Below are 10,024 nucleotides of genomic sequence, written 5' to 3'. Positions count from 1 at the left end.
GAAGGCGATAAGGTTTGGATTGCGACAGCAGGAGTAGCACCGTGAAATAGTGCTGACGTGGCCAACGTGGAGAAATAGTGCTGACGTGGCCAACGTGGAGCAATGAGGATGAGCTGGCACGGTTCCAGTTTCATTTTCATCAGCACCCTGGAGATTAGGGGATATGTGGGAAAAGCATATGCAAAGATTCCTGACCATCTTATTGAAAACGCATTCCCCCTGGAGCCTATCTGAGGTTCCCTGCTGACAAAGAACCAGCATCTCTGGCTCCCTTGAGACGCAAATAGGTCCAAGTTGGGTGTTCCCCATTTCTGGAAGATGTGGTTGAGAACCAGTTGGTTGAGTTTCCATTCGTGATTTGACTGACTTAACCTGCTCAAGGTGTCTGCTAGGTTGTTCTTTATTCCTGGGAGATGCTCCGCTTTGATAGTTATTTGATGCTGTAGTGTCCATTCCTATATCCTTTGAGCTTCCCAGGATAGAATCTGAGATCTTGTTCCTCCCTGCTTGTTTAGATAATGCATGCAGGTGGGGTTGCCTGTGTGTATGAGGACTGAGGATGCTTTTATCCTTGGGAAGAATGACTGGAGGGCTAGAAAAATTGACCGCAGTTCCAAAAAATTGATATTCATTTTTTTGGAGGTCTTGCAGATGCTCTCCCCATACTTCCAAAGATGCATCTGTTGTCAGAATGAACTCTGGAAGAGGAGAAAGGAATGACAGTCCCAGAGAGAGATTGCCACCAAAGAAGTGCATCCTTCATTATCGGCGTAATCCAAATTATGTCGAATGATCCTGTTATTTGAAGCCATTGGGCGTCCAACTGCTCTTAAAATGGTCTCATCCTTAGACGAGCGTGAGGTACCATGAGGATGACGGAAGACATCATCCCAAGAAAGGATTGGAGGAGACGGACAGAAGCGCACTTTTTTTGTAGAGATAGTGAGCCAGAGATAGGATGGCCTTCAGTTGATAAGAATGCCTTGCTTAGTAGAGTGTCTAGTGTTGCTCCTAGAAACGTTAACCGATGAGAGGGAACTAGAATGGATTTTCGAAGATTGACTGCCAGCCCTAGAGAGCAGAAGAGTTGTAGGAAGAATGAGAAGTCTTCTGAAGCCTGACGAAGATAAGGGGCTTTCACCAGCCAATCGTCGCGGTATGGGAAGATCTGTAGGCCTTTCAGCCGCAGGAATGCAGCCACGGGAGCAAGGCACTTGGTGAAAATCCGTGGAGCTGAGCAAAGGCCAACGGGAAGGACTTTGAATTGATAATGCACGCCTGCCACAGAGAAACGTAGAAATTTTCAATCTTTGAGGTGGATAGGGTTAAGGAAGTAAGCGTCTTCCAAATTTAGGCTTGCTAAAAAAATCTGAATGGCTCAGAAGCTGCAATATTTACTGTAGAGTAACCATGCGAAAGGATTACTTCAGCAGGTATTTGTTGAGCTTCCTGAGGTCTAAAATGGGACACCACTCCCCCACTTTCTTCATCAGGAAGAAGCGAGAGAAGAAAACTTTCTCTCCGAGAGCATGGAACACATTCTACTGCTCCTTTTTGAAGCATTAGTAAAGCCTCCTTCAACAATTGAAGATGGGGTGGTGTTGATTTTTGAGGTAGGTGATGAGGTGGATTTGTGGTAAATTCTAGGGTATGGCCAAACCTTATTATATCTAGGACCTATCTGTCGGATTTTATTTTTTGCCACTGATGAAGTTTGGGAGAGAGGAATTTTCTTCAGTGCAAAAAGACAAGGGAAGAGCGGCAGGTGGCGAAGCATCGTCACGGTTTCTGGCCTAAATCTCTGAGCTGAACCTGCTGCTTTCGTATAAGCTGTCTGTAGTAGGCAGCCTGTGGTGGCGCACGGTATTGTTGCTGCGGTTGGTAGGATGGCCGGTAAGAGGTGCAAGTATGAGGCTGGTATCTTTGGTAACTTCCTCGAAAAGAATAATTTCCTCTGCCACGTGCTCCACGAAAGGGGTTCTTTCTGTATTAGAGTTCCCAGAGCCTTAGCTGTGAACGTGTCTGTTTTGATGGTCTGCAAAGAGCCATCAATATGCTTGCCAAAGACTACTTTACCATCAAATGGAATATCCAAGATTTTACTTTGCACATCAGGGCGGAAAAGTTGCTTTCAGCCCAGCCTGGCATCTTAGGACAGCAGCTCCAGCAAGCTGACGAAAAGCTAAGGAAGAAATATCCATAGAAGCATCAATAGTTTCGAATGCAGATCTTGCTCCTTCAAGCACGATTTTCCTTGCTTCCATCCTCTTATCTTCTGGAAGGAGATCTAAGAAATGAGCAATGTCCGACCATATCTGTCGACCGTGCCTGGCTAGGATCATAAGAGCGTTGGCAGCACAAACAGTTGCATCTGATGTGGTTGTAAATCTTTTCCCGATGTTATCTAAGCGACTTTCTTCTCGGTCAGGTGGAGTAGTAATGGGTACTAGAGGGTTCCTCGATCTCCATTGAGCGGCCTGCGAGATAACAGAGTCAGGCTTAAGATGTCCTACTAGACAAGCTGGAGCATCCTCCGGAGCTTTATACTTTGTCGATCCTGGGTAAGACAGGGCTAACAGTGGCCGGTGTCGTCATTACCTTTAAGCCTTCTTCCTGTATGTGGTCTACGAGTATAAACCGAACAGATTTCCTATATAGGTCTTTAAAATCATAGAGAAAGCAATCTGATTGCTTCACCGTTCAGGACAGTTGGAAACGCGATGCTGCTCATTCTACCAAGGCAGGAAAGCCACAGATATCCTCTGGTGGAGACTCTACCACTTGCGGAGAGGGAGACACCGGTGTTGATAGGATGTAGTCATCCCATTCATCTCCTGTTTGGCCTTTCGTTTGAGGTTGATCGTCCTCCATTTCTCCTTCATCAGAAGTATCCTGATGTTGTGGCACACTAGTATCTCCCGCAGGGGAGGATGCAGATAGAGGTACTGAGGTACGTGGTGGAGAAGCAGCAGGCAGTGGCGGCTGCGGAGGTGGAGGGACCGGCACTGAAGGAAAGCGTGCACGATAGTCCTGCAATAAATCCTGAAGGTCTTGTCCAAAGAAACAGGAAGGTGGACCATAGGTTCAGAAACTGGCTCCATATATTGAATTTCTGCATGATGGGGGTGATATTCTTGTTGATAGTATCCCTCATATTCGTCGTTATCTTCCTCCTGATATTTAACATGCAATTGAGAAGGACTATCAGCAGGTCCAAACATTCTGTCGTTATCAGATTCCTCCAAAGAGGTTGAAGGAGGTAAAGGTGATGCTATTGCTGAATTTTGTAAAAATTGCCTCGTCAACGGTATCGACGACGAGAACGTCGTCGACGGATACACAGGCGTAAGCTGTAATGTAGAAGGACGCTTACGACCAGGCGTGGGATATAGCTTAGACAGTAGCAGTGTCTGCGTCGCCGAAGAGGACATGACCGGAAAGGATGGCGCAGTCGTTGGCATCATAGACAATACTGTCGTAGACTAGGTAGTCAACGGAACCACCTTCGTCGATGAGGACGAGGCAGAAAAAGTTGTAGTCAAGAGTTCGCGTCGACGAGGAGGTAGTCAGCAGTGTAGCAATCGTCATCGCAGGAAGGGCCGTCGACGGTACCGTCGTCGAGTCAGTCTTCAATTATGCAGATTTTTTTGACAATGAGAAACTTGCTTTGAAGATGGTTTTTTCATCTACGGTGATCCAGAAATTAACACAGACGGTGATGCAAGCTTTTTTGACACAGATATTTTCATGGAGTGGATAGATGATTTTTTTTCTTTTTTATGGCTTTTCTCCTCAGTAGGAAATGGAAGCTTTCCTTTTGTTAGGTGCCTTCCTCTCCCTGACGAGACCTTTTTGAAGTCTTCTTCTTGGAAACCTCAGGAGATTCGAGAGACCTCTCTCTCCTTTTAGGTGTTTTCTTAGAAGTATGTGAGGTAGAGCTCTCCTCATCCTCAGAGAGGTCAGATTTTGATTTAAGTTTTTGTAACCAAATCAATAATCTATCCACTCTATCCTGGAGGGTTTTTGTAGAGGAGGGTTTACAGATCTTGCAGAATTTTACCTTTTGTTGAGAGTAAAGGCAGTAGATGCAGTCCTTGGGTGGATCCTCAGCGTGCAGCCTCTTCTTTCCACATGATCCACACGACTTGAAGAGACCTTTCTTTGAAGATTGACATATTTGGAAAGAAAACTGCTAGAAAACTGGATAACAAGAGAAAACTGAGCCAAGCTCAGAGAGACACCCTTTCACATGACGTGCGGTAAAAAAATCTGAGGAACCTAGCCTCTCTTGGGATTGTTCTAGAGGGTGCCATCGCCTGATTGGCTATTAAGTTTGGTTCTTTTTACAAAGGAAGGTGAATAGGCTATTGCAGTGACTCTTCATTGAATGGTAGGCTATGGTAGTTATTTCTACTGCTTTTATATGTATACCGTGGGACTCCCACTACGACGACGGGGATGATACAACCATGTGAATCTATGAAAGATCCAATACTGGAGAAACAGTAGACTCTTCTCAGATTCAAAGAACCAAATACATCTGATAATTTTGTATTTCCACTGAGCCCGCGTAAAGCAGTTCTTTATTGCACACCTTCACCTCTAGTGGGTGGTCTGCAAGGTTTCTGAAGGTGGTGAAGCGCTTTGGCGCAAGAAAGAACTTAATTGAAAAAATACAATATTGGTGCAAGAAAAAAATGAAATTAGTTGACAGTATAAAAGATTTGTTTATATAATGCAGAGTAAAACGGGATTGTTCTAGGGCTGAAAGGAACGGACTGTGACAGTCTTCAAGTGCCACCATCACTGCTTAGTCATTAGATAACCAAGTCTGCCATGGGAAATCCACGTCTGCTGTGCGATTTATTGCAGCATTGCCGAGTGAGTTTACATATGGACTACATCATCCCGAACCCCCATACTGCCTTACACTATAAAACGCAGAGGATGCAAGAAGCAATGACTTGCAAAAGAATATGTGACACAGCTTCACATGCAGGTTGAATTTCAGGTCTGCATGAGTCTGGAATCGCATCTAAAAAGGAAGTACGTTTTTTACAGGTCAATTTAAAAGGAGTATGCCAATTCGTGTTACAATTAAATGTGCACAAAACAAAATCTAATGCACGGTCTCCAACTTCTAATCTGGCACAGAGTGGAGTGTTCTTTCTCAGTGGTTAAACTACATTAATGCGCCATGACTGATAGCGGGGGTTGTGACTATAAGAAAATGTTATAGCTGCAACATCTACATGCCCTTTCCATTTCCAACTGCAGTCAGAATAACATGACCTTCATTTCGTTAGGAAAAAGAAAATCCTGCACCTACAGCTTCATCCAACTGTTCGTTTGAACTGCATCAGCAACTAGCATGGACCACTGTGAGAAAGTGCTTTGACTGAGTGTGCCCTGGGCTCCTGCTAATCAGGGCCTATGTTCTTTACCTAAAACTGCATTGAAGCCTAAACCACACTGGCATCTCTGGCCACTGCTCTGCCCCTGGTAAATGGTACCACTGGTACCCCTGGCACTGTGACCAGAGAAGGCCTCTATGGGCTGCTTCTTGTGCCACCCTTAGAGATCCTGTACCCTAACATTTACACACTGCCTTTGCAGGCTGCGTGACTTGGTGCAGAACAAAGTGAAGAGTCAACATGGCACACGTCCCTGTGTGCCATGCCTACAACTCACTGACCTGGCATAGATCAGTCACCCCTCTACCTGGGTGCACTATACCAGTGGTAAGGGTACAGGTGCATAAGCCCTGTACCCCTACAGTGTCCAAGTCCATTCTTGGACATTGTAAGTGCAGTGCTGCCATTAAGAGTATATGGTGCTGGGAGTCCGTCATTCCGAACTCCACAGCACCATAATGGCTACACTGAAAACTGAGAAGTTTGGTGTCAAACTTCTCAGCACATTAAACCCACACTGATGCCAGTGTGGTATTTAATGAAAAATGCACAGAGAAGGCATCTTAGAGATGCCCTCTGAAAACTAACCCACCACTAGTGCGGTTTTCCCCATGTTCGACGGGGATCCAGTTGAAAGTTTTACGTAGGAGACGGAGGGTGTGAAAACAGGTAGAGGTGACAGCGTTGATCTGGCAGTCCATTTTGAGTTCGGAGTCCAGGATGATTCCAAAGTTTAATGCGTGGTCCATGGGTGGGGGTGGGTTCCCGAGGGCTGGGGGGCCACCAGGTGTCGCTCCAGGCATCGGGATATGGGCCTATGATGAGGACTTCGGTTTTGTCTGTGTTCAGTTGTAGGCAGCTGTTCTTCATCCATCTGGGGACTGCTTCCATTCCTTCTTGAAAGAAGTGTTTTGAGATGTTGGGTTTGTTGGATAGTGAGAGGATGAGCTGCGTGTCGTCTGCATACGATACTTTGTTGAGTTCGTGTGATCGGACAATGGAAGCAAGAGGGGCCATGTAGATGTTAAACAGGGTGAGGCTGATGGAGGATCCTTGGGGGACTCCGCAGGTCGTTGGCATGAGCTCCAAGGTGAAGGGAGGTAGTCTGACTTGCTGCGTTCTGTCGGAGAGGAATGAGCAAATCCAGTTGAGAGCTTTGTTATGGATTCCTGCATTGTGGAGTCTGCGGGCTAGGATACGGTGTGAGACTGTGTCGAAGGCCGCGGAGAGGTCCAGGAGGATGAGTGCCACAGTCTCACCTCTGTCGAGGAGGGGGAGCGGATGTCCACTGTTGCGGCCATGAGGGTGGTCTCGGTGCTGTGGTTCTTCCTGAAGCCTGATTGGGAGGGGTCGAGGATGATGTTCTCGTCGATGGAGGAGGGAGTTGACTGCTGATCGCTTTTTCAATTAATTTTTACCAGGTAGGGAATTAGTGAGATCGGTCTGTAGTTCTTGAGGTCTGTGGGGTCCGCCGATGGTTTCTTTAAGAAAGGGTTTACCTCTGCGTGTTTCCAGTCATCGGGGAAGGAGGTGGTTTCAACGGATTGGTTTATGATTCTATGTAGCTCGGAGGCGATGAGGTTTGTGGCTCTGTGGTAGATGTGGTGGGGTGAGGGGTCCATGGGGACTCCGGAGTGGGTGGTCCTCATGGTCTTCAATGCCGAGGGCGGACCAGCTGTCCAGTGTCAGCTGTGCGGTTTTTTGTCTGTGTACAGGTCCTGTATGCATAAAAACTGTCTGCAGTGGGTTTTCAGTTTTCAAACTGACAACATACAGTTGCCACTTGTTTCTAGTATCGCTGTACCATAGGGTATGGCCACGCAAGATAATTTGCTGCTTCGTCCTGCTCAAATTTGAGCTGTTGCAGGTGAATAGCTTTGTCTAATTTATGTAACATGACACATAATTAGACTGTAGCTGCCTAAACTAGCTGTTACTAGATGCTGCACTTAGGAGGGCTAGTCGTTCCTGCAATTGTGGTCCTGAAAGAGTTCCCTACAATCTGCTAATAGAAGAATATTTATGTCCGTGCGTTTTGCCTGGTAGATAAATGTAACGGTCCCTGTACAATCTTATGTCCATCTTATTAATACCAGCGTGTTAGAGTTACTGGGTTCATATTCCTTTGACCACCATTCTTTGACATGTTCTACATATGGCTCAATAGTGTAGGAATGGTCTCCTACTCTAGTGGAAAACCTCTACCACCCACTTCGTTAATAAATTGACCAGTCTCGTATAAATCTGCTGCCCCCCAGCATCCCGCCTGTCTCTAGTTTTCCATGTTGAGCTCTCTATTCACTAAAACTCTGCCATTTCTCTAAAGCTTGTTTGAGTATTTAGCAGCCTTTCCCACCCATCTAGTTCTTTACTGAGCCCATGCTAATGCTTCTATTTGCAGTATAAGTGCATTAACATCCTGTGTTTTTCCCCTCCATATATGCTTTCCAATAAATCGCTCTAAGATTCACTCCTTTCAGTTGGTGTCAGTCCAAGGTGTCACCTTCAAATTCAATCTACGACTGGATGGAATAATGAACAAAATTATGGCAGCCAGGGAATTCAGTGCTGCACCACCAGAAGTTTTCACTCTTGTCGAGTCAAAAGTTGCCCACCTCTATTGACCTGCTGCTCATTGGTCACACATTATAAATGTTAAACCTATGAATGAGAGGTAACTGAGGACAAAGGTACTTTCAAGAAACACCATTTTTATTAAAGTAAGGAATTAAATCAGAGTAGTAGGTCCTTAAGATGTGTATCTGTTCTTTAAATCTGTTAGTCTTCACAGTGTACACACACACAGGGAATGTGTGTTTGGGGAGGTGGCAAGAACAAGGTGCACAACACAAATTACAATGGTCAGTCGCTGAAGACGTATTAGCTGCTCTCAATTATAAAATCTACTACATAGTAATCCAGCTTCAGGAGTTTGCTGGGAAGCTTGTAGCTGCAAAAAAATTATTATTTGGGGTGGTGGGAGGGATTTACAACAGTGGTAGTGATGGATTTGAGCACTAGGATACAGGGTTGCTGTAGATTACTGGGCACAGGTAGGCACTGTTGGATGAGATTTTTTTCGCACGGATACATAGGAAGCCTATGCTCCTGAGCTTCCAATATGAACACACCCATATCTGCACATACTTGGTTCCAATTCTAGTGGTCTGATATGAGACAGGCTAACATAGCCATTCTGGGGAATCAAGATTGCTTGGCATGAAGTGGTTTCAGATACTTGTTGGATTTGGTTAAATACATGCAACTGACATGAAACACCAACAGTTGTCATTTACTTACATTTGAACCCATGCGTCTGACCACATCGCGAGGCACCACCGAGCGATCTTCCAGCTTTAACTAAAGGGAAGGGTGGATTAAAAAACAAACAAAATTTAAAAAAAAGTTGAATCCATAATGTAAACTCTGACACCAGGACATGCATGTTAATTCTAAAAATGGAGGCAAAACACTGGTGCTTGAGCGCTTTAAATACAGGTCAGTTTGTCTACATAAAAGAGCTAAACTAACTTCAATTTTCCAGGGACAAAAATGCCTGCGCTGCTTTGCAACGGGACAAAAACAAAAAAAAAAAAACACTGATAGGTTTCCCATTGGTGCAATCTATTGGCTTTGCCAATGCTTGTTTCTATCATAGCCGGCTTCCCTACAAAAAGGGTTAAGCTTGTTTGCCACCTAGTAAGGTCCACTGGGATTTACCATTCAAGCCCAGGCCAGTTGACCAAGTACCACTGCAATAACAGTCATCAAGTTAAACACAGAGATAATTGTGGATTTCCTGGGCAACTGAAATGCCAACGAAGATCATAGATCACCTAGTAAGTCTGCTATACTCAGCTAACTTTAAAAGCAGAAACTTGATTGAAGTCATTCCCAACTTCAAAGTACTGCAAACAAGGATTCTTCTGGCTTTGTCTGAGTGAACAGGAAGTCATCTGAGGAAAGATGTATGTGTAGCAGAGTCAAACCAGATTTCTTGAATGTTCTAGCAGGACAGCATTTTTATAGCAAGGGACTCCATAATGACGGCAAACAAAAAGAACATGGGGTTATCCCCAACTGGTACTGCTTTGCAAACCAACTCCCAGTCTTATATCCATTTGTTGCGACTCCTGCATAAGAAAGCATCAGTTTGCCATGGGGCAGGACTTTACCACAGGCCCCTTCGTTATCGTATTCAGTATTTAGTCACCTCTGATAGTTGTCAACTAACTCTTTTAAACAGCATGGCATGCAGCAGGTTTCTCGAGAAAGTATGTTGCAGATATTTTCTGAGCCCTGTCTATCTTCAACGAATCATGCAGGGACAATGTTCGAATAAGCAGGGCATCACACTCTTCAATACATTAGTCGATATTTAATTCAAGATTCGGACTTCTGTATTAATCAGGACTATTTGTCTACAGGACTTGCATTTCTACACATTTTTACCAGCTTTGAGTATGGGCAATGCACTAATTTCCCACATTGTGGATGTCACGGATTATTCCGGTGAAATCATGTTGTGAGGTGCGCCTCCAGGGTGCTGAAGAAATATTTATAAAATTGGTCAGTGAGCCCACTGGAGCAGAGTGTCTTGTTCATACCTG

At 45.0% G+C, this 10,024-nt stretch overlaps 1 protein-coding gene across 1 annotated transcript in view; it reads right to left on the bottom strand.

The window, feature by feature from the left end:
* Window positions 1-10,024, bottom strand: part of UBE2O (ubiquitin conjugating enzyme E2 O) — a 563,443-nt gene that overhangs the window by 501,833 nt on the left and 51,586 nt on the right. Inside the window, exon 2 of the mRNA XM_085616919.1 lies at window positions 8,715-8,774. Coding sequence (XP_085473045.1) covers window positions 8,715-8,774 — 60 coding nt within the window. The remainder of the gene's footprint in view (window positions 1-8,714; window positions 8,775-10,024) is intronic.

The sequence above is a fragment of the Triturus cristatus genome, chromosome 7 (genome assembly GCF_964204655.1).
Source record: "Triturus cristatus chromosome 7, aTriCri1.1, whole genome shotgun sequence".
NCBI lineage: Eukaryota > Metazoa > Chordata > Amphibia > Caudata > Salamandridae > Triturus > Triturus cristatus.
This window is presented reverse-complemented; position numbering and strand designations above follow the sequence as displayed.